Below are 25586 nucleotides of genomic sequence, written 5' to 3'. Positions count from 1 at the left end.
GGGTGGCGGGGGCGGGGGAGGGTGCGGAAAAGGAGGAGGGCAAGGTTTAAAACAGAGATAGAAAATGGAAGATGAAACAACGCAGTTGTTGTTACTGATAAAAAGTGAAGTGTCAAAAGAAGCAGAAAGCTAAAACCAAGCACACTGCTAGCTTGTTGCTGTAGAGAACTAAAGGAGACAGGCAGCACTGAATTTTTATAGGATCTATTTCTGGCATGTGTTTCACTCACCTGGATGCATCACCTTACCATATTAATGCAGTCCCAGATTCCAGAAGCATTTTCTAAACAAGTGAACTCTGCCACTAGCATTTATATCTTTATGGAACAATCAAGTTGATCAGTGGTTCTCCCATCTAAATGCTTCTCAAGAAGCAGAAGAAAATGTTTGGTTATACCTCATTAAACAAAATGACATAAAATTAGATGCTTGGGAATACTATCCGACTTGGGCAAAAATTATAGATTAATTAATTCATTCAAAATTTTGCATCGACAAGACTCTGCTCCAGGACAAATGCTGCTTACAATTTCAAAATAAAGCTTATTAAAAAGGGGTAATTCCTAAGAGGGGTTGACACTGTTAAAATTACAAGACCACAGTCTCTCTGTGCAGCCAAGGAACAGCACAACTTAGCTGTTTTTCTCTGCTCCACGCTGACCAGACAAAACTCACACCATCAGTGGTAGAAACTGCCTACATAGCTGATTTGAGAACGCCAAATCTTCATTCAGAATGTTCTATAACTGTGCCCTTCCTAATAGGGCAGCTGGATGTCACCATTAGGTTCCCTCTTGAGCTAAGCCAGTAGCGCCTGTTAGAAACATGTCCGCAGGCTTTGGTATTCAGCCACAATCGAGAGTGTTCATCCAACTGTCTTGACCTTTGGACTATGATACTTTCCTATTTATGCAAATACGTGCACCCCAGGGGCCCACGGGCACTGGGTGCAGAACCTAGCACCAGTTTTCAGGAGCAATTGCAAACCTCACATGGTACGTGCATCTATTCACAAAACACTCAAAACTGTGAAAATATGGTTTACATTTAATTGCACATAAAGGCAAATGGAGAACTCAATTCAGTACCAGTTAGTTTGTACATTTTAGGGGGTTTTTCCCATTAACTGCCCATCTATGTAATTTATAGTTTGACATGATGTGTTTGTTCACAACAATGACATAGTACAAACCCATTAAGGATCTGAGGGAAGAGAAGAAGCTTAATGTAGAACTAAGCTTTTATAGTCTGGATTGTTTTTTAATTCTGGTCTTGGTGCAAATGTTAGTTATGCCTTACTCATATGACAGTTAGATCACCATGCTATGACGTGGTTTATATTCATGCTGCCCTAGACACTTTTGTAATTATTTGTTGCAAACTTAGGACTCTCCCTAGTAACTTTCTTTTATGTAAGTAATTTATAAAAGTTTCAGAAAAACTTGCTTTTGCTTATTTAATTTTGAATAAAAGCTAAATTCATAATTTAAAAAAAAAAAGATTGTTCATCCAAATAGCTAGCTGAGATCACAGCTTGAAATGAATGAGACATAGTACAGGTACAATTTGACACAGAAGTCTAGAGAATGATGTCATGCCACAAAAGAAACATCTGATGTAAGAGCATTACTGCACTTATTCAACAAATTGTCAAAGTTAGAAGAATGGAGAAAGCAAGGTCCATCCTCAAAGAAATACCTGATACCTCTTATTGGGCACCCCATCAGACTAGGAGCCTTTGCATAAATTCACTCTGTCCCTCACAACAGTCCTGCAAGAATGGCATCAAGGAGGAAACTCAGGCTAAAGGAGGTTAAATTTCTTGCCCAGATCACCCAGCAGGTAAAGGCTGAGTTGGGGACTTTTACCCAGTGATGCCTGACCTCAAAGCTCCTACTGGTTCTATTAATGAAGCTGCCTCCCAAAGAGAGAAGATTCTAATTCAGTGACCACAAAGGATCACTCTCTAAATCAGACCGAGGGGTAAGAAAGGCTTTAGGAAGACACTGATGCTGGGATTCAATTCTGGAAGATGAGTACATTTATTTATTTAAATTGCAATTAGTTCAATAATAAATATAAGCTCTTTGTAGATAGTTCAAATCAAAGACAGATATAAGGCAAAGAGTAAAATCTCTCCTCTTTCCTCCTCCTGTACCTAGCAGGTCTAGCACCTTTTGTTCAGAAATAGCCATTGTTATGAATGTCTTGTGTATATTTCCAGAAACTTTATCCTTTTTAAAAAATTGCTTTATATTATGTATTAGAGTTATGTGTAAATCTTGCATTTCAATTATTTGTTAAATTTTAAAACTTATAATACAGATCATATAGATCATATATGCCGAGTTGTTGTTTTTTAATTTAGGAAAAGACAAAAACATCTTCCCACAATCATCATTAATGCTGAACCACGTATTTCATTGTTAAACATTTCACAATTTATTTTTCTATAAACAGATTCAACCTCGTGTTTACTTGTTTGTGAATCGTCACTCAAGAATATTTTTTCCATTTCTTTTTAGAGAGTGGAAAGGGAAGGAGGGAGGGAGGCAGAGTGAGAGAGAAATATCAATGTGAGAGACCCATTGATTAATTGCCTCCCGCACATGCCCCGACCAGGTCTGGGGATCGAATCTGAAACCCAGGTATGTCTTGACTGGGAATCAAAGCAGCAATCCTTTGGTGCATGGGCTGACACTCTACCCACTGAGAAACACTGGCCAGGGCCATTCCTGTTTTTAATTTGCTATTACAAATAATACTTCAAGGATTATCCCCACACACCCACACTGAACTTATGCACAAAAGAAGAAATTCCTAGAAAAGGAATTCAGAGTATGTAGAGGTAGAGAAATGAAGATCATGGCTGAAGTGTGGAGAACTCCAAGGCTGAGGGTCCAGTTAGGAAGCACAAGGCCAACAGGTAGGGTCGGGAGAGACCAAGATGTCAGAGCAGAAGTCAATCAGACCCATGGAAGAGACCTGATGACAACTGTGGAGGAAGCCCTGAACTAACTTCTTCCACTTCCCTTCCCTCACAACCAGCCACCCACAGGCTATACTCACACATGCACGTATGCATGCGCACACCAGATCTGGTCCCAGCCCTCCCCCAAGAAGGGCTTTTCATTAAATGCTATGAATTTTAACCCTTTCAGTTTTCCCCTTCCGCCACATATAACTGAGTGATAGTGATGACACCCTGAGCCCTATCAGTGTGCGGAAGCCCTGCAGGGTCTCCAGGAAGCCTGACAAGTACAATTGAAGGCAATGTCCCCCAGAGCAGCTGACCCTGATGACTCAGATTTGCTCTAACGGATCCTCTTGTTTCTTAAATTACAACTGCAACATTGTCCTTACTTTTTTTATGCCAACAACTGTTATAGGAATGTTGGGGATAAGAGAATTGAAGGGAGGCAGACATAAAAAATGCCTCACTTTTTGCATCTGATAAAACTTTTCCTGAATATCAATGATATGAGAAAGTCTAAGTCAAATGTTACAATTTAAAAGAAAAACTAAGGCATAAACCTCAACCAGAACAATGGAAAATACGTATACTCACACTTCAATAGCTCCCTCTGCTGACACTTAGTGTAATTAAATTTTTTTTATTTATGTTTGTTTTATTTTGTAAGTATTTAATTAGGAACCACATAAAGCTGGATAGTATAAAAGCCAGTAGATTAAATCCTTCTCAGTTTACCTAAAATTGGAAACAACACTCCTGTATCATAAATAATGACCATCTTATGGTCAAACTTTTTCTATATTGTAGAGGTATTGCTATAATTTAAAGAAGTGATTACATTTCTAAAGTGAAAAGTGATATACATGCTTCAATGACAAGGAAACACCAGTCTTTAAAAAATAGAGTAATTTTTTTCAAGAAAGCTTTTAATTTTCCCCTTTCTAGACAATTTTGGTTATGGTAGAGCTAAAAGCCAATAGCTTTGAAAGGCACCCACATTTGAATGCAGAGAAGGAAATAAACATGAGCCAAACCAGGGAAACGAGTTTTTCACAGTGAGGATGCACTGCCAGGAGAGAAGGGGGAGGGAAAGCAAAGCTCACACACACTGAAGATTTCAATATGTCAAAAAGCATTTTCACTTAATTCTCCAAATATTTCTGAGTGAGGATTTTTGTCATGAAATTTGTTTGGTCAGTCAACAACTAAGTAGTGGTTTGGGCACTCATTTAGAAGCATTTAGCTTTGAAGTGGGACCTAGAAAATATGGGCTTGAAGTTCTCATCCAGTCACTAACTGGGACTTGGGAAAATCATAGCCTCTCAGCCTGTGTCTTCATCTGACACTGGAAGACTTGATTAAATGACCTCCCTCCCAGGTCCTTTCCAGCACTCTAAACAATCTCAGGGTAAATCACACTCTATTGCCCCACCTTATCCAACTTAGAAAAAAATCTAGTTTAAAGGAGAATGAACAGCAATTTTGAGAGAAAAAAATGGAAGGGAAGAATGGAGGGAGGGAAGGAGGCAGGTAGACCCGAAGGTTACAAGAGAGAAATAGAGTATGTAGCCCAATAGAATATGAAAGATGACATACACATATTACCAGGCAGTCAGCTTGCCCCTTGGTAAAGAAAATGAAAGTCACATAGCTTTTTTTTTTTTCAAGCAACAATTAGCAGAATCAACTTTTTTCTCCTCTATGCATCACCAGTTCATAGACTGATTTCTGGTTTCTAAGCAAGGAGGTCACCATTGCAGCACCAATAGCAATGGCTCCATTCATCACAACTTAAGAAGGGGCTTCTAGGAGTCCATGACTCATCCCACCAGGAGTCACTGAGAACTTTATATGCCAGGCAATGTTTATGTCAATCAAGAAGACAAAGTCCCTTAACCTCGTGAATCTCACACTTTACAAAGACAAGGCCATACACAAATAATTTTAGCTAAGTTCTATGAAGAAAATAGAAGGTAAGAGTGAGAGTGGTAGTATTTAGATATGGTGGTCAGGGATATACTCTCTGAGAAAGCTATTTTAGCAGAGTGATGCAGAAGAGAGCAAATATCTGATACAGGCAGATAGGACAGAAAAACCTGGAGGAGGGAATGAATCTGAAGTGTGGGAAGACAGGAAGGCCAGTGCAGCTGAAGTGCAGCAAGGCAGAAAGAAGGTGGTGTTGATACCGTTGTAATAATCTGGTTATTATTTAACAGGAAAGGAATAAAGGGAAGACTATATAAAATAGGCCTGCCGTTTACACAGCTTTGCTATAAGCTAATTTAACACTCTCCACGTCTACTCCCCATGATCAATGGGGGAAGGGATTGGACAAAGGCAGCTTGATGCATGCCCAGAAAGGTCTGAGTGACATGGGAAGATGCTTACCTGTCAGTCACACCTGGGAGCGAGTCAATGGCCAGAATGGGCATGGCCACTGCAAGTGTTCAAAACCTAAATATTTAAACTCCTAGACAAAGGAGTTCACCCTCTTGGCTTGCTTGCTGTTTTCCAGTAACTCCTGTTGCAGGTGGTGCATTTCCCTGTATTCGCCCACATGATCTCTCCTGATTGGTCAGTGCTAGGGTAGAGGGCAGAAGATCATTGCATCTGGTCCTGATGTCAGCCATGGCATGGCATCACTTTGTCTGGTTTTGCTGCTTTTCTTGGCCTGGAGTTGAAACACAACTGAGGCCTAGGTGTTATCTCTAATTAGACTGAAACTCTGTCTCTGTGGTCAACAGACCTGAGGCTTTGTCCCTAAGATTATTTGATTACAGACCATTGTCTTGAGGGCTTGATAATTAAGAGAGTGGACATGCAAAGGAGGAGGCAGGAGTCAAGGTGCTGGATGAGGCCAATTTGAATCAAAAGGAGAAAAGGTCATTGCCGGGCTGTTTCTCAGCATCTAGAAGGGTTCAGGAATCTAGAGAAGGGGCTGCGTGTAAATCAATAGAGACTAGAAATATAAATTTGGAAGGCATTTCAGGGAGCCAGAGGAGACCTAGCTTCAGTAACCAAGTTATCTGAATCTCTGGACCCCTAGCTTTTTATTAACACAAATTGTCCTAAGGCAAAGCAGATATACATATCAAAAGGTAAAGTTTGGTATACAGTAGGCATTGTCAGGTTGGGGGAACTGCCGTCAGCTATCTGGCAGCAGGCAATAATATATGCAGATTTTCAGGTTTGGGGAAATGCTTTCAGCTATTCCAGCAGCAGGTAATAACATGTAGATTTTCAGGTTTGGGGAAATGCTTCCGGCTACTCCAGCAGGCAATGGTATTTATCTTCAGCCCTGCTGAATATAGAAGCCCATCAACCTTTTGAGGACTTCTAGCATTTTATTATGCCCTACTGGAATTAGCTTCCAGCAGGTCATATTAAAGAAAGCTTCAATGAGACTATAAGTAGAGAAAAAGGAAGTGAGAGAAAGCTGATTGGGAGGGTGTGGATTAGGACAGGTAAGGAAGACCAAAGATAAAAGCAAACATTTCCCTTCACATGCAAAGTTTCTGCACAAAAAGCTCTCACGAATACAAATCAAAACTAATTGAGTGTTTAGCCATTCATGTTCTTATTTTCACAGGCAATAAAGCACCAGGTGAAGTAAGGAAATGATACAAAGTTTAAAAAAAAAAGTTCAGTGATATCTAAAAGCTATGAATCAATAGATCCCTTGTAATGAGTATGTTGCTTGAGAAGTGCATTTGACTTTACGTTAATAGACCAAGAATGAAAGGACTGCTGTGGTCTTCAGGAAGGTTAAGGGGCCACATGTATATAGTGGAGAGTTGCGGAACAGGACTGACTGCTCAAAAAGTGGCTCAAAGATCTTAAGGATATCCATTTACACAGAGGACTGAACACCCAAAAGTCCATCAACAATGTGTGTCCCAGAGGAGAGGTTCCCTAAGGCAGTCTGCAAAGCCAAATTTATATTCAAAGGCACACTAAGATTGCACTCACATTCTCGAGTGTACAATGCAGTTTTCAAGAGGATTACATGCCAAGTGACAGTGCAACCATTTGAATGAGAAACATGAAAAGCCAAGTGCTATTTCATGAAACAATAAGAGCTTTAAAAATGTTCAGTTTTAGTTTCCAAGATGGTAAATATCAATAGACATAACCCACATGAACAAAAGCTCTTTGAGTTCCAACATAATTTCTGTGGAACTGGGTCCTGAGACTTAAAAGCTCAAGAACCACAACCCAACCTAATAAATTTGGGATGATTAATATTACATGTCATATTATATGTATATATTACAAATATGACATTTATGGGTGGCAATTTCATTATTAATAAATCAGGGGAGTCTATGAAGACTAGAGGGAAACACTCTCACAAATGGAAGTTTCCCTCAGCCTTGTTCACTGTACTTCTTGGTAACCTCCCATCATTGACTCTCCACCCCCATCTTTAGCTGAAGGATGTATTTTAAGGTGATGGCTTCCACCATTTTGGTGAACTACTCTTTTCTGGAGTCTCTTCCATATCTATAGGAGATGCATGTTATCAAAATTTAATTTTTCTCTTGATAATCTGTCTTGTGTTAGTTTATTAATGAAACCAGAGAACTTGAGGGTAGAGGATTTTGTACCACTAGACTTCAAAATTCACTTAAGGGAAGTAGTGGTCATATTTGATCAGATTCAATGAATAAAATACAATTTGAGGTATTCATTACCTACACTCTAAAAATAAAGGATGAAAATTACAAAGTATATTGACTTCCAAACTTACTTTCAAAAGAACCATTTGCCATTGCTAGAGTAGGTCATAGCCTTTCAAAATGGCAAAGAACCTTAGATGCATTCTACACCAATGTCCTGGAATTTACTAAGTGCACTAACAACAAAAGAAATGGTCTGTTCAGTATCATTCTACCAGTTAGATAAAAGTCTGGTCTTTCTACTCCTGAATTTAAGCTTTTCCTCGACACAGTAATTCCACTCTGGTTATGATGTGTCAGAAATATCCTTTTAAAAAAAAATATATGTATTTTTTAAATCCTCACCTGAGGATGAGAGAAACATCAATGTGAAAGAGAAACATCTATGGGCTGCCTCCCTTACTGGCCCCGACAGGGATTGAACCTGCAACCCTTTGGTGCAGGAGATGTTGCTCCAACTAACTGAGCCACCCAGCTAGGGCTCCCATATTTTAAAATGGCACTTGAATATCTAAACGTATTGTATGTATTCTTTGGAAGTGAGGTAGCAGGAAGGAATGCAGAACCCACCAATGTTATAAACTCTCTGCATACATTTTCCTTGCATACTAAGTTTTACAGAAACAATTTACATTTAGTCCCAATGTTGTACAGGTTAACAAATTATAGAGTAGACAAATTGAATTTATTTCACTATTTATAAACTATTTAAGCTGTCACTACTAGATGATATATAGGCGAGTTCTGCTTCTCTCCACTGCACAAAGAGGACTGGGGAAAGACTACAAGTACATCAAGATTATGCAATGGTAAGTATGGTGATTTGAAAGCAAACAAGCTTGAATTCCTCAGTTAAGTACTAAATCTAGAACCCCTCCCTAATCAAGATAAAGCCAAGTAAGTAAGAAGTATGGTCTCAAATACAAATATAAGTGTACTGATGAGACACAAGCCCTCCCATTAGATGACCAGTAAAAAGGAGGCTTCTGATACTGCAGTGTGGGATACTTGGGGTGGTTCCAGAAAACTCTGCCTTGGTCACAGGCCAACAGTTTTGTATGCATTCAGCAGGTACTGACATCCTAAACTCTGGTTTTCCCCCATCAGAACAAGTACCATAGATAACCCTGAAATGACAAATGTATCATCCAGTGTCATCATAATCCTACTGACATAAGCTCTATCTATCCAAAGGATAATGTACAGATCATTAGAAAAGCATTCCTTGGTACCAAGAATGGGGGATCAAGGTTCTTAGCTGGTGACACAAATTCTTATTACATGAAAATAAACAGGCCTCTTTCTCTTTTCCTCCAAGTTTAGTAATGGTATTCAATTAAATCACTTAAATGGGCAATGGTCAGGATAAACTGTTAACCTCCCTTTTTTTAATTCTCCCACTTAAGTGCCCAGCTAAAATGAATGCTATAATCTCTCTGTGTTTGAAATATCTGTCGATCAGAAAACCCAGAACAGTGTCGACAACAATGTTGTTTTCCAGCAGACAGTACATATTTATAAAGATAAAAGGAAAGAACACAGATATGAGTGAACGTTTTTATTGAAACCCTCAAAGATTAAAGAGGACCAAATGGTGAGTTTGGGTACCATAACAGAAAAGCTCACCTAACTGTACCATCATTCACGGGAATGAACAAACCCAAACACGACAAAATTCAAATTCTCATGTAATTACTACAAGTGAATGTAAATGAACTAATAATCATTTTATCATAACCTTTCTGTAATCATACGAAAAAGGGAATTTACATGGCATAACAAAAGATATGCAAAACTTAATGAAAACACAATTCTCTTTAAATTTCTCAAACTTATTTTTATAGGATGCAGAAAGCACTTGAAATGATTAAATGACTTAAGCTGATTCTTTTTTATTGCAAACCATTTTATCATCAGCTTAACCTCCATGCATGGAATTCAAAAAGAACACAGCTTTTGAATTAGAAAGATCACAAGTTAAAATGAGGAATTAAGTATTGAAATTAGGAAAAAGCTGGGGTTTCTTTTGAAAGGAATCTTCAAGTACCAGTAAGTATAGAGACAGAATACTAATTTTGGTTACATTTTCCCCCTTACTGTTAAATACACAAACTATTATACCTTCCAAAATACCCACATAAGATAACTTTAATAAGAAACATTCAAACCAAATCTTGGAAAAATATTAAGCAAGAAATTTCCCGGGCCCCAATCATGTCTTAACTTGTGATTATTCAAACATTTGATTATGTGTTTCCTGCTATAGAGCCCAGGTTCTCTCCTTTTTGGTCGCTACAGTTAAACATTCAGTTAGTTGTGCTATTTAGACAACCTGTGATCATTTCATTAGAGGGAAAACATTTTGCAATATAGTGATAGACCAAGGAGGAAGAGAAAGTAGGTGCTCTGAAGAAATCGTAAATGGAAAAAATAATTACTGATTGAAAAGATAGCTTTTATTTCCAAAGGAATGCTGCACCCATTTCACTTGATATTAGAAATCCAGGTTAAAGGCACTGGGATGTATACCTCACGATGAGCAGACCACTCAATTACATTAGACGTTTCTGAGTCTGCTGTTGCAATCAGCCCACTTGCTGTGTGTTTCTGTGACACTTCTTACATAAAAACCAAATGTAAATCAAACAACTTTCAATCCATTTATAATGTAACTAGTTTTATAAAAATATTCAGAGTTGCTAATAAAGCACCAGAAAAAGTGAACCTCAGAGTGAGGACTCAGATCCTTTCTATGAGGGTCCCCTTTATAGTTTTCTCTAATAGAACCTCCAGAGTGACAACAGTCATCTTTGACATGTCCTACCTATATAATCTTAGGGATGTAGAACATTGCTGTGGTTACTATACCCAAATGCCAATTTTTATTATAAATAGTTAAGAGACATGTCACAAGATAAGATTTCATGGCTTACTCTTAAAAAGGTAAAATAGGTGCAACTTTCCTTTAAGAAAGTCTTTATTTTGTAATATACCATTAATATTTTAATGTTCCCTTCAGTAAACACTGATATAACTACAATGGGACCACCAAAGACCTGTGAAATAGCTACGATTATCTACAAATACTGTATTTTATTTCACTTGAATACAGCATTTGCACATTTTAAGAAAACATTGTACAAAAAAATTATATAAATGAAAACCTCAAAGAAAAATCTGCCACTAAATTTTTGAACTTAAGTGATCAAATGTGTAAATGTAAATGAAAAGGTTTCTAAACATGATGTAAACAAAAATGGAGTAATGCAAAACACCAAGGTATTCAAATCTACTGTATTGCTATTTTCACCCTTATATCTTTCTACAGAGCTTTCTCCTTTTGGAACAGTTAACATAAGGGGCAGTACATTATCTTCATAACCATATGCCATCAGATCAATTAATACAGATGACACATTTAATTATACAAAATCAATTTGCTTCAAGACACAAAATTAATGTTGATATGTAATTAATGAAAAAAATAAGATGTTAAAAAGATAACTATAAGAATACCCAGATATATGCTGTATTCCCATTTATATAGATTTGATGAATAAAACATCAACACATTTACTTAGATACTGATTTAATCCATGGATCAAGGCCATATTTTCAAAGTATTTTAAGGATGCCAGGACACTGCAAAAGCTGGAGAAAAGAGTTGAACAGTATATGCTTGCTAAACAAGAACTATGTTTATTTATCTAGTGAATACCTAGAGTAATAAATGTTTACTTCATGATAGCAATCAGGCTCGCAAACACCCAGAAATAGGAATTAAGGATTTTAAATGTAGTTATAAAGGTCATAAAAAGTCTGATTAGACTGAGGTACATTTACTCAAAATTTTGAGATTCATTAAGTGGTAGCAAACAAAATAATTCCTCAGACAAATGCACATTTTTCAGTTTACATATTATTGGGGGAAGGAGGAGAGAAGAATGTGCATTAACTGGTGAAATCCACCAAGCTGCATATCAATATTCTGTTACACCAATTTAAAGACAAGGAAAATGTTCTAATATAATCTCAGATTATGTTTCATTTGGCTAAAATAGAGCTTAAGATTGTTTTGCCATATTAAAAGTTTACTACAATAATTCTTCACATAAACATTTAGACTTGAACTCCAGGACTAAATATGGCATGATTATTTTGCTTTTAATCTGTCAAATAGCTAAAAATCGACAATTTAAAAACTACAACAAAGAAATGTTGAAGCAATGTGACTCTTACATCATTGAACCACTTCTAATGGTTAACTGTTAGTATTTAACAAATTCAAAGAGTTAATGAATCCTTGCATTCATTCAGTCTTCTGTGCCTTAGCTAGGATGCATAATTACAAAAGACAGCAGATACTGGTAAAAGCTTCAGGACAGAAAGTGCTTGACGAAGTTACAGTTCTCAAGTGTGTTTGGTGAGAATATAAGGGCAGATGCGCTGATGAAAACCATTACAAGAGTCAATTCTGTGTTAAAGAGTTCAAAGATGTCACCTTATGCAGAAAAAAAAAGCTTTAATAATGTCTTCTTTGACTTATTAGGCATTTCCAGAGTCTACATCATTAGTGTTGTAATTCTAAGAGGACATCTTCATATGGTTATTGTTTGTTTCTATTTCTCTCCTGAAAAACAAAAAACACAAAAAAATGTAAAATGCCATCATTTATATAAGATTTAAATTAATATAATATAAACCATATTCATAAAAAGTTCTTCAAATACTAATTCAAGTAATTAGTTAAAACTGATTTACTATTACCTCTACACACCATAGTGGGATGATCATCACAAAACATTTCTAAGTAAAAACTACCAACACTTATTTCAGGCCCTCTCCACATCCCTATTTTCCCACAGCATTCTGGTTAAGGTGAAGACATAAATAATGTCTTTCTAGCCTTTTCAAAGAGTTTTTGATAATGAGGTACCAAAGAGACTAAAAGGAGACTGTAGCAATTTCAAAATTATTTGAAAAGGTAGGGTTAGTAGAAAAGGAAAAGAGTCCTATTAAATTTTCTGTGTTAAGACTGTCAAACTACAGCGGGAAGGCAGGGGTGGTTGGGCTGTAAGAGATCAACCGAAGGACTTGTACGCATGCACATAAGCATAACCAATGGATACAAGACACTGGGGGGGGGGGGGGGTAAAGGCATGTACTGGGGGGTAGGGGAGGCCGGGGGGAGGTCAATGGGGGGAAAAAAAGGAGACACATGTACTACTATTTATAATACTTTAAACAATAAAAAAAAATTTGTTAATAAAAATACTTTGAATCACAAACTTCCTCCATATCATATTCTCACGTTCAGTATAACTTTTCACATCAAGAAACATTAACACCGATTATTAATTTCTTCTAATAAAAAAGAATCCCCTTGAACAAAAGTTAAACTACGTGATGTTTTCATGTTTATCAACCAAATGTATTTACCTATAAAACTTCTTTCAACTGAATGCATCAGTGTGTTTGTACCATCTTGTTTTAATGTGCAACTCAGAGGTTCTCAAATTTCAGCAACATCAGAATTACCTGGATGGCCTGTGGTAACACTACTGAGTCCCCAAACTCAAAAGGTGAACAAACCCATGAGCTTGCAGTTCTAACAAATCTTGAATATTTACATAAGTTATACAAATGTATGTCAACTATAATTTAAACATTTTAAAAAATTAAGTCTGTAGTTTAGCATTGTTGTAACAATGTTAATTTCTTAGTTTGGATAAATGTACTATGATTATGTAATATAATCTAAAACTAAATAAAGAACATACAAAAACTTGCTACATTATTTTTACAACAAAATAATTTAATAAAGTTTTTAAAAACCATTAATAAAAAGATAGAAAAATACAACCCCCACATTTATCATATTAAAGTTTAAAAGAAAAAGGTGTGCATATTTCAAGAAAAGATAGTTTATAGATGAACAAATGATTGGACTTAAAATATATAATAAATTCAATTCTTCAGGATGCCTTACCAGAAATGAAATCTGCATAGGTTGGCTGTCAGGACTGGAAAAATGCATGCTACAGAGCAGAACAAGGACAGTAACAGATGGATAAAACTCCCAGCTGTTCAAAAGCCTGTACATTTGTCCAGAGCCATTAAAGTGCTATAATACTGAGACAAGTTTGACATGCACTGTCCCAACAACATGATGGGTTCTTTAGCATTAAGAGAGCAAAAGACAAAAAATGTAAAGAAAACAGACCAATTCTGCACTGTAAAATTCAAAAAAAATTCATCAGGGGAAAGGACAATCAATGACTATGCTATGAAAGTTCTGTTTTTGGAAATCAACTCTTCAAACTTTAAACTTATGCTTCCATTTAATTGAGATTGTCACATTCTTGATCCTCTGCATGAGCACACTATAATAAAGAACTGCTTTAAAAGACTCTAGTGCCCAAGTGTGCATTTATAAAATAAAGTAGTATTTCAGGTTTGAGAAAATAGATTCAATCTAATATATAATATCAACCAAAGATCAAATAACCTCAAAGTGTAACACAAAATGAGAGAGTTGGAAAAAGTTCAAATGCTAAAAAATGGTGAACAGTCATGGTCCAAAATGGTCCAAATGAGGGTAAGAATGTAGTTCTAAGACTTAGGACTAATTCATGTTTTGAGTTGTGATTTAGTTTCCACAAAATAGTATCACCCAACACATTATATTATTATTTTTATGTGTAGTCTTATTTTAGTTTTAGAGTTTTCACCTAATTTCATATTCAAGTAAAACTATCTTAAAAATAATATTTCAAGAAAAAAGAAAAAGCACAAAGATAAAAAAGAAGTAAAATGGTCTCTATTCACAGGTGACGTGATTGTTAGGCAGAAAATCTTAAGGATGTTAAAGAGGACTACTAGAACTAATATGTGAATTGAGTGAAATCACAGGATACAGGACATTTCTATAAACCAACTGGGAAGTAAAACTGAAAAGGCAATTACAATAACAATAAAAATATAAAATACTTAGCAATAAATTCAGCAAGGGACATGATGGCCCTGAACACTGAAAATCACAAAACAGAGAAATTGTATTTGCCTTTCCAGGCAGCCGGGCTTAAAAAAAAAAAAGACTGGGCTATAGTGGCTTACTGGTAACCTTTCGTATTTATCTGTTGAATGAATAAGGGAACGACTGAAAAAAAAAATACACACACACACATATATATGGCGATAAAGGTTGACTAGATGTGTGCTGGAATTCTCAGGGAAAAAAATTAAACTGGGACACGGTGAAAGAGGCACTTAGAGCCAAAGCAAAGGAATCCTCATGCAATTCTATTTTAAAGTCAGATTTTTGACTCTTTACAGCAGTGGTTCTCAATGTGGGGCACATGCCCCCCAAAGGGGCAATTTGATTTTTAAGGGGGGCAATTCGAGAATGAGTTATTAACAGTGAATTTTTTGCATTTCTTATGGGTCTAGGGGCCTCATATATATTACATAAATATATATTGTGACATATAGATGCATATCATTTCTGTCTTGAAACTTTATTTGCTATTTTTTCATATCACTTATTAATTTTTAAACAATTTCTTAGTGATTTCTTCCTCAGTACTTCAACTGTCCTTTTGTTCTTTTGTTTTTCTCTTTCATGGATACCATGTTCTTTGGAAGCTTGTTTAGATCAAGTTAATGGCCTTTTGGGCTTCCCTACGTGAATAGGAGTTCACTTTTTGAATTATAAAAATTATATGTCACGGGGGTGGGGCATCAGGATTTTAGAGATGCTTAGGTGGAGCATGGCCAAAAAAAGGTTGGAAACCACTGCTTTACAGTAAGATGAACATGATAAAATGATTACTTTCCAGATTGTCATTCACAAGTGAAATTGCCAACAAGTAGCCTTTTATAGCCTAGTTCTTTTATTATTGCACTAGTGGCCCGGTGCACGAAATGCATGCATGAGGGGGGGTGTCCCTCAGCCTGGCCTGCACCCTCTCCAATCTGGGACTCCACAGGGATTGGGCCTAAACCGGCAGTCAGACATCCCTCTCGCAATCTGGGACTGCTGGCTCCTAACCGCTCTGCCTGCCGGCCTGCTCGCCACCAACCGCCCCCACTTGCCGGCCTGATCATCCCCAACTGCCCCCCCCCCGCCAGCCTGCTCACCCCCAACTGCCACCCCCCTTGCCAGCCTGACCGCCCCCAACTGCCCCCACTTGCTGGCCTAATTGCCCCCAACTGCCCACCTCCGCTGGCCTGCTCACCCCCAACTGCCCCCCCTCCCGCCGGCCGGCTTGCCCCCAACTGCGCCCCCCCGCCCCACCGACCTGATCACCCCCAACTGCCCTCCCCTCCTGGCCTGATCACCCCTAACCGCCTCTGCCTCGGCCCCACCACCATGACTTTGTCTGGAAGGGCTCCCGTCTAATTAGCATATTACCCTTTTATTAGTATAGATTCCCGAATGTTATTTCAAATGCAAAAGAGAGCACCATTAATGTTGATAATCAAATGTGTAAGATACTAGAGTTAAAACACCTTTCAAGTTTTCTGCCAAGAGACAAAGTCTGTTTCACTCAAAATTAAGAGTGTAATATATAATCACACATCACTTAATGATGGAAATGTTTTTTTGAGAAATGTGCCATTAGGTGATTTTGTCATCATGAGTGCATTAATACAAACCTAAATGGTATAGCCTACTACACACATAGGCTATGTGGTATAGCCTACTGTTCCTACACTACAAACCTGTCCAGCATGTCACTGTACTGAATACTGCAGGCAATTATTACATGATGGTATGTATTTATCTAAACATAAAAAGATACAGTAAATATATGGTATAAAAGATAAAAAATGGTATAGGGCACTTACTATGAATGGACCTTGCAGGACAGAAAGTTGCTCTGAGAGTGGTGACTGAATGTGAAGGCCTAGCACATTACTCTACACTACTGTAGACACTATAAACACAGTCCCATAAGCCTTGCCCTCTGCTTCCGTCTGACAGGGTCAGAAATAAAATACTGAAGCTGCCAAAGGTACTCCGTGAACAGGGATATGAACTGGACTGATGGGCAATATCAAGTAATCAGCTAAAGCATACATCACCATAATAGTGACCATCAGGAGGGAGTGAAAGCTTGCCTGAGGATTAATAATAAGAAATCAAAATGGAAAGTTAAAGGAACACAAGGGGATTGCCATGGCAATGTGGTTTTGGGTATTGCATATTGGAGCAGTGGTCATATTAAGGAACTTCCTGTTATTCATTAAAAAAAAAAAGAAAAAAAGGAGAAGATTTCTAACATGGAGAAGGTGTAGAACTGATACTTCAATATTCTGACTTTGGAAATTTGTTTTTGGTCCCATTAACCCTTTCTGGCACAAAAGGTTTCTCTAGAACTGAAGGGATGGGGAAAAACAACAACTTATATATGCTTTATATCATTACAACTTGAAAAAACTTCCAAAGTACAGGGACAGGCTGGCTCCACACTACCTACAGGAAAATCAGCTCTATACTACTACTACTACTACTACTACTACTACTAGAGGCCCAGTGCATGAATTCGTGCACGGGTGGGGTCTGGCTGGCCTGGCCCCAATCTGGGTGGATCAGGGCTGGGCCTGTCGGGAGGAGATGGTGGAAGGTTGGCCAGCCGGCCCACCCTGATTGGGGCCCGGTGGGCCCTGCCCCGATTGGGGTGGGGGGGTGCTAATTGGGGTCAGTGGCCAGGGAGGGTAGGATACATGGGAGGTTGGCCAGCCAGCCCCACCCCCGATTGGTGTGTGTGGGGCCAATTGGGGACGGGGCCAGCTGGGGGGACCATGAGTGGTTGGCTGGCCCTGCCCCTGATTGGGGTTGTGGGGGCCCATCGGGGACAGAGCTGGTTGGTGGGAGGGGCCGTGGGCTGACCGGGGTGGTGGGGGCCCATAGTGGGAAGGGCTGGCTTGGGGGAGGGGCCATAGGCAATTGACCAGCCGGCCCTGACCCTGATCAGTGTGGTGGGGCTGATCTGGGGTGGGGTGGGGCTGGGCGGGGGGAGGGGCTGCAGGAGGTTGGCCAGCTGGCCCCACCCCCCGATTGGGCCGGTTTGCTGGCTGCAGTGGGCGTCATAGTGACCAGTCATTCCGGCATTCCAGTTGCTGGCTTTTTATATATATAGATTATGTCACCATTATATATGTGGCCAGCTGTTGACTGAAACATTGTTATTCTGTTGACTGTACTTAGTAAATTCCTAAATAAAGAATTGCAAACTTCTACAATTAATAAGTAACAGGAAAGATAATTGAATAATTTACTTCCTGAAACTTAAAAGTATTTCATATTCACTTACAGTTAAATATGTTCCTGAAGTAATCATATATTTGCTGAAGAAAAATAAATGAAATTGAAATGCCTTCATTTTAATAATGACTGTTCATAACGTAATAGGTATGAAAAAAAGTATCTCCCAAATATATATAATTAACCCAAGAGACTATCAGTAGTTCAATTACTAAAAACTCATAAAATTCTTTATCACTATTGGAACATAACTCAAGACACCATTACCTTTCATATAGGGCAACAAAATTAATGAGAAAAAAAATCAATATAAAGTGTTAATTGAAGCACCTCCTTTTTCCCCACATCTGGCTTATCAAGAATATTTGCTAAGTTAGAATAGAGTATTACTGAAGCAAAAAAACTGAATCATCTTGACTATTCAAAATATCACTCACTGTTTCATCAAAGAATTACTCACTTAAATGTAATATAACAGTTTATGGCATCAAGTGTGAGCAATACACCCTGGGCCAAAATCTATTTTTCAGAGAAACATTCTTCAAAGTTTTCAGTAAAGATGAAATTAAAAGCAAGACTTCATATACTAAACTTATTTCTGTAAATCATGATCAATTCATTAATAGAAAACTACAGCCATAGAAAAGTTTACCAAATGGCAGTAAAATAGAGAATTCAACCTATTCTTAATCCTAAGAACTGTAACTTGATTAACAGGGAAACATTAAACCACAAGTTCTACTTGAAAAAAAGTACAAATGGTATCCAACTTACAGTGATTTGACTTAAAATTTTTGACTTTACAATGGTGCAAAAGCAATATGCATACTAAATTGCACTAAATATTTATTATAAAATAGGCTTTGTGTTAGATGATGTTGCTGAACCCTAGGCTGATGTTAAGTGTTCTAAGCACGTTTAAGGTAGGCTAGACTAGGCTATGATGTTCAGTAGGTTAGGTATATTAAATGCATTTGCAACATGGTTTTTTCAACTTGCAATAAATAGGATTACAATAGGGGGATGAGAAACCCCATTGTAAGTAAAGGAGCTTCTGTACATAAAGAACTGTCAGAAAAATGCTTACTGTTGTCACAGATATAATTATTGTTGAAGTAACTTCTTGTATATCAAAACAAACTTGGTTACTTTGAGGAAGACCTAACATCATCTCATCTCAGAATCAAAGTTATTACAAATGTGAAAAAAATTTTATCAGATACTAAAATTTACTCTTTGGAAATATCCAACAATATAAAATAGCATAAATAACTAAAATAAATAGAAGATTCTAGATTTAAAACTATTTAATTGGGATTTTATTATAATTATGTCTTCCTTGTTTCTGTATAAATTGCAGGGCTTCCTCTCTTTCTGATGGAATAAGTAAATGCCATAGTTTGAAAGTTCATCTCAAAGTTACAGGCAATTAAAAACTTTAATTATTCCTATAGGGTATAAAGAGCTAAAAATCTCACCTCAGATTTTGTTTTCTGATTAATAAGGATTCATGAAAATCAAAGAACAGAGTAATATTTAAACAACTAACATTCAGTACAACAAAAAGTAAAATTTCAATAAAAGGATTATTAGTCAAAAGTAGACTCTTATGCTATGTAGATTACTTGAATTTCTACTGTACAAATACACGCAGGACATATCAGTTCTTTGTTTTTCATTTTTTATTTTCCAATTAACTAGCTTTATCATTAGAATTTGAAGAAAAAAAATAAAGCCCCTTTATCCTCCTCTAGTCCTTTATATTTTAAGTTCCTCTGATGGGTTGCCACTAACTATAAGTAGCGTACTAATACATAAATTTCTCAATTTAGCATTCAGACACTATCAATTCCCACTGTATATGGTAATTTATCATAGTTGAATGCTACCTTCTCCTCTTCCCCCTCTCTACATTAGAAGTCACACTATTTTTAGTTCTAATGATTGTGCTTGTAACTTTAACATGCTTAAGGCACAACTGCGTGATATATCATCTCTATAAACAATTATTTTACCTTCAGAAAGATGAGAAAGTGCACCTTCCTCAAACCTTTTCTTCTTGATCCATCTCATAACATTTTGTCTAGCTATAATTAAATCTTTTATATACTATTATCCATTTCTACAAATGGAAAAAATCAATAGGCAACATTACATAACTTGAATGATCAAGTACTTAGTTCCCAAATAAAGTACAGTAATTAAACCAATAAAAAGAAAAATTCTATGACATTCAAACTTTTCAAAAAAAATTTTTAAAGCATTTACTCATTTAACAAATGTTTACTAAACACTATGTGCCAACTATTACGTGCTAGGGCTTCAGCAGAGAACAAAGCAAGTTCTGCTCTCATGGAGCTAGCTTATGGTCCAATGAGAACAAACATTAGCTAGATTTTTTTTTTTTTTTAATTTCCTTCACACCCATCATCAAGGTCAGTGGTTTCCAAGTGAGGGCTCCTTTCATTTGTTGGGCTTCAAAGACCATAGTGCCATTTAACAGAAAGTGGAGAGATGCATACAGCCCTGATACACATTATATACAATGAAGACCAGTCTTATTCAAAATGCCTAGAGCTGCTTTTGAGAGAAAGATATTGTTCTGGTATAACCAGCTATCAGGTCTTATCTTTCTTGAATTCCTTTTTCATTCTGCTGAAATAGTTCAAGTAACTTTCTCATAAAGAGCATTTGGCTAAGCTCTTTTACACCTGAAATCTTTATTTTGCACTCTCCCTTCACTGACAGAATTCAACACTCATCTTTAAAAACTATATACACCATTCCTCTCCACTCCCAAATAGATTTTACATGTGAGAATCCAGAGCTGTAGATGAGAATTCCCATGATAATCTCCTTTCTTAGTAATTTGTTCTTGCTTGGAAAGCTTTTAAAACATCTTTATCCTGTCTTTTTTTTTTCTTTTCTTTTAAATTATCCTGTTGGTCACTCAGTGAGTCCTTCCTTCTGAAAACATGTATCTTTGAGTATGGAAACTTTTCTTTAATCATTCTTCCTATTGTTTTTTCCTGTACTCTTTTAAACACTGAGAGATAGTGAACCCCTTTTTCCACCACATCGTTCACATTTTATATTTTTCACCTCTATTGCTCCACATTTGGAAATTTCTTTGATTCGAAATTCCAGATCATCAACTGGATCTAAAACATGAACTTTTTATTAATCTGCTTGCTCACTGCTTTTTTATTAGGAGAATCACATTTCTTATTTCCAATAACATTTTCTGGCTTTCTTTTCTTTTTACACATAAATCCTCCCTAAAAACAAATCAAATTTTGTTTTATATTTTAAATTACCTTTTGCTCCCTGTATTAAATATTTCTTTTAATGCGTTTGTTCTGGTTGTTCTTTCAACAAGCTTGATATCTTCTTTTATCAAACATAACAAAATTCTGTGTTCAAATTTAAGAATGAAGAACTATACAAATACTACAATAACTGGTATGGAGTTCTCCTACTGTTTTAAGTTTCACCAATACCCCTCATTCTAAAATAGCCTGACTTGCAAGTTTTATGTAACAAGACAGGATGTCTGGTCAGCTCCTCCATATGGTGCTTTCCTGGCAAGGCAAGTGGGGAATTCCTCCATTGCCAAAATAACCAGAATAAAAATTTTTAGAAAACAATAAAAAAGATCCAGCAATGACAAGATAGAATTAGCTTTTGGAAGCCCTTGTCTATCACAAGTAGACTCAAGAATTTAAAGAAAAACATGAACACAGTAAGAAGAGAAACGTGAGAAAGCTACAGTCACTATAGACATAAACGTGTAATTTTAAAGCACTAAACTTCTATGAAAAAGCAAAGAAAAAAAGTCACGAATTTGGGGAAGGCAAAGATTTGAAGTCAGATTAATATAAGCCTTCTAAAATTGTTCTTCCTCAAAATTGTTTTGGCTAAAGGACCTTTGCCTGATCTTAGCCTGGATCTTACACTAAAGGAAAAAAAATAAAGGCTTAAAGGATACTATGGATCAACTAACAGAATATTGCAGTTATATAAGAGAATATTATTCTTAGGAAATATGCACTATACTTTTTTGGGGGGAAAGAGACACAATATATGGAACTTACTCTCAAAGTGTTAAAAACAACAACAACAAAGCAAACAGGAAAGAATGTTAACAGGCCTGAATGTTCTACATACTATTCTTATATTTCCAAATAAATTACAAATTATTTCCAAATAAAAAGATGAAGAAAAAAAGAGATTCCCTCATACTGTCGCAAGTAGCTATATATATATATATCGTTCAATCATTCCACCATATTACTATTGCACCAATATGTTTTGGCCATATTCCTGCTGATGGACATTTGAATTAGTCCCTGATCTTTTTGTTTTGTTTTTACTGTTATCACTTGTTTCCACTAAGAACATTCTTGTATGTCTTCTGGGGTATGTGGGAAGTTTCTCTTATGTATCTATCCTGAAGGAAAACTGCCAACTATAAGGTATATGGAATATTCAGCTTTATAATACAATACAAAACTGCTTCTCCACATGGCTTTATCAACTTAAGGTTCCCATCTGTAATTTTATGAGATTTTGTTGATCTGCCGTCTTCCAATACTTGATACTATTAAATTTCTTAATTTGCCAAATAAATGGATATAAAATCTTTCTCATTATCATTTTCCTAATTATTAAGACTGAATATCTTTTTATGTACTTATTAACCATTATTGTTTCTTCCATGAAATGACTGCTCATCCATATTTTGCCCACTTTTCTACTAGATTATTTATCTTTTTCTTAAATTGACTCATAGATGTTCTTTATTCTTGATACTAATCTTTGGTCAGTTATGTTCAAATTTCTCCCAGCTCCTAATAAGTCTTTTTACTTTCTTTGAAGCATCTTTTCATGAGCAGATTTTAATATAGTCAAATTTTAACAATCTTTTCTTTTATAATTAGTGCTGTTTTGTGTCTTAAGAAACCCTTCTTTACTGACGGTCGGAAGGACGTGCACCTGGGAAAATGTAATCTTCACATTATCAGACGCTTTGAGGAACTTCAGCTAAATACAAGACAGAGGGTGTCATGTTAAAGGAGAAGTTTAACTAATGACTTGCAACTACTTTTATTTAAAAATTTAAAAAGCATAACAAGTAAAGAGAATCCTACCAAAACACCACTAATTTGTCTTTTTGGATAGAGCAAAGAAGGACCTAGAATATATATACATCCTTCCTTCATCACTAGGATATCAAGAATATTTTGAAAGCAGTTTTGCTGGAGAGCCAAAGTGCAAGTACAAGTACATCTAAGAGAAAATCTACAAATGAAAATCTACAAATTCTGCCTGGACAAGAGGTAATAGCACCAGGAAGAAAACTGGGTAAGGACACCTAATACCCCAAGTGTTAAACAGTTAATATGCAGGAAAAACTTTCTTGACATGGTGGTTTCAAAAATTTCACCTGCATATCCACTGTACTAGCTCTCCCTTCTTACTCTTCATAGACTGATGAATTGCTTAACTGGTAAAGTCAACTTACACCATGCCTTTCCCAATTCCACATTTGCAATGGGAAGAAAATATGCAACAAATACCAAGCATTAAAGTACAAAACAAAGAAACACCAAGACCAATAACAACAAAAACCATGCTATTTAGGGACAAATACCTGACCTGGATGATCAATCCCCTTCCTTGTTTAATGAAGACAGGAAAAAAAGCCAAAAAGAATCAAACTATTTTCTCACAAAAAAAGATACTAACAAAACTATAATGAATCCAGGCAATGGCTGCCAGAGGTTAGATTTGGGGGAATATAAATACAAAGGAATAGTACAAAATAGTTTTGGAGGGATAATGGAATTATTCTGTATCCCGATTGTGGTGGTTACACAAATCTACAAATGTATTAAAATTTATAGAACTGTCCACACCAAAAAGGTGAATTTTACTGTATGATTTAAAAATGTTTTTAAAGGATTTGTATACAAGTATTTATTAATTTTTTAAAATATATTTTTATTGATTTCAGAGAGGAAGGGAGAGGGAGAGAGAGATAGAAACATCAATGATGACAGAGTCATTTACTGGCTGCCTCCTTCACACCCCCTACTGGGGACGGAACCCGCAACTCAGGCATGTGCCCTTGACCAGAATCAAACCTGGGACCCTTCAGTCCACAGGCCAATGCTCTATCCACTGAGCCAAACCAGCTAGGGCCATATACAAGTATTTATAGAAGCTTTATTTACATTCTTCAAACACTGGGAATAATCACATGTCCTTCAAAGAAAGAACAACTGGATAAACTGGTAAATCCATACAATGAAACAGTACTTAGTAATAATGAAAAAGAACAAAGAATTGATATACAAAACAACATAAACAGTTAGACATAAAAAGACTGGCTGTAAACAATAAAACAATTTAAATGTAAAATTTTAAAGTTCAAATAACTGTTGAATGTATAATTATAAAACAGTATATGTAATGGTCATAATTCCCGAGATAGTTATATAATAATTAAAAATCACCCTAGAATTAAATTTTCAGACCAGGTAGAGAAGAATTGTGGAAAGACATAAAAGGGTGGCCTCTCCTTAGCAGTAGAACAGTTGATAACTATTTTCCTTGCCTTGCATCTTTCTCCTGGAGTAATCTCATCCCACTTCCATGGAATTATCTGTTTAAGAAAAAGAAGGTCCCAATCTGTGACTCCCACATCTAACTGTCTAATCAAAGAGAATTCACTGTCTATATTTCTCAAAAGCATCTTAATATTAGCACATCCTAAAACAAAATCTTCACTTGCATCCCACCTTTCATACCCCAAATCATTTCTCCTGGTCCATTATTTGTAAGGGCAGTTACAAAAGGTTAAGCAGGACCTTAAATATTAAAGAGTCATTTGTACTATTCCGAAGCAAAGTTTCTAACAATTCAGTTCAGGAATCACTAGCAGCAAAATTATGGAGGTGCTTGATTGAAAATGTACTCTTACCAGGAGCCTTATCAAATATATCAGATTGCCTGAGGTGGTCTCAAGAGTCTGCATTTTCAAGAAGTACCTAAAATGTATGGGAACTACTGCTCTAGGATCATTTCACATGCTTCACCAGTAAGAAATGTGAACTGAAATAGTTCCCTCTTTTGCAAATATCAAGAAGCTACAAGACGCTTATGTTCACACACAGATAGGAATCAACTTTAGTTCCTGTTTATTCTTAATTTCTATATGCAAGTTTTCCATAGCAACCATCATAATTTATTGGAGAAGCTTCTAACTTTATCCCTGATTCACTTGAAAATAACTTTAAATGCACTGTCTATGGAAAAATCTGTTATTTTCTTACTCCATCCATCCCTTTTCTCCTAAAATTAGCACCCTCCCCCACACCAATTTTCTTTTGTAGTCTGAAATAGAAAACATTCCCCAGCCTATCTTGCTATCTGCCCTCTGATCAAATCTGGCCAATATGATACTACATGAACAGTGGGTAACTTCTTGAGAAATCTCCTTTGGCATCTCAACAAAGGTAAATAACTGAAGAAATAAAATTCTGCAATCTACATCTAAAGCCCCATTGTCTTCCCAACTCTTAGCTGCCTTCCTAAAGTCAAATTCTTACTACATTTTGTACAAGTGCTCTAACTGCATAATTATAAAAAAGCTTGAGAG

The 25586-nt window shown here is 36.5% G+C and overlaps 1 protein-coding gene across 3 annotated transcripts in view; it reads right to left on the bottom strand.

Moving 5' to 3' along the window:
- Nucleotides 1–9198: 9198 nt before the first annotated feature.
- The window catches only part of YTHDF3 (YTH N6-methyladenosine RNA binding protein F3), a 36944-nt gene continuing 20556 nt past the window's right edge, over nt 9199–25586 (bottom strand). For all 3 annotated transcript variants that reach the window (XM_080646983.1, XM_080646984.1, XM_080646982.1), the window contains one exon: nt 9199–12283. In XM_080646983.1, coding sequence (XP_080503109.1) covers nt 12260–12283 — 24 coding nt within the window. In that variant the 3' untranslated portion in view covers nt 9199–12259. The remainder of the gene's footprint in view (nt 12284–25586) is intronic.

Source organism: Plecotus auritus, assembly GCF_963455305.1.
Source record: "Plecotus auritus genome assembly, chromosome: 11".
Taxonomy (NCBI): domain Eukaryota; kingdom Metazoa; phylum Chordata; class Mammalia; order Chiroptera; family Vespertilionidae; genus Plecotus; species Plecotus auritus.
This window is presented reverse-complemented; position numbering and strand designations above follow the sequence as displayed.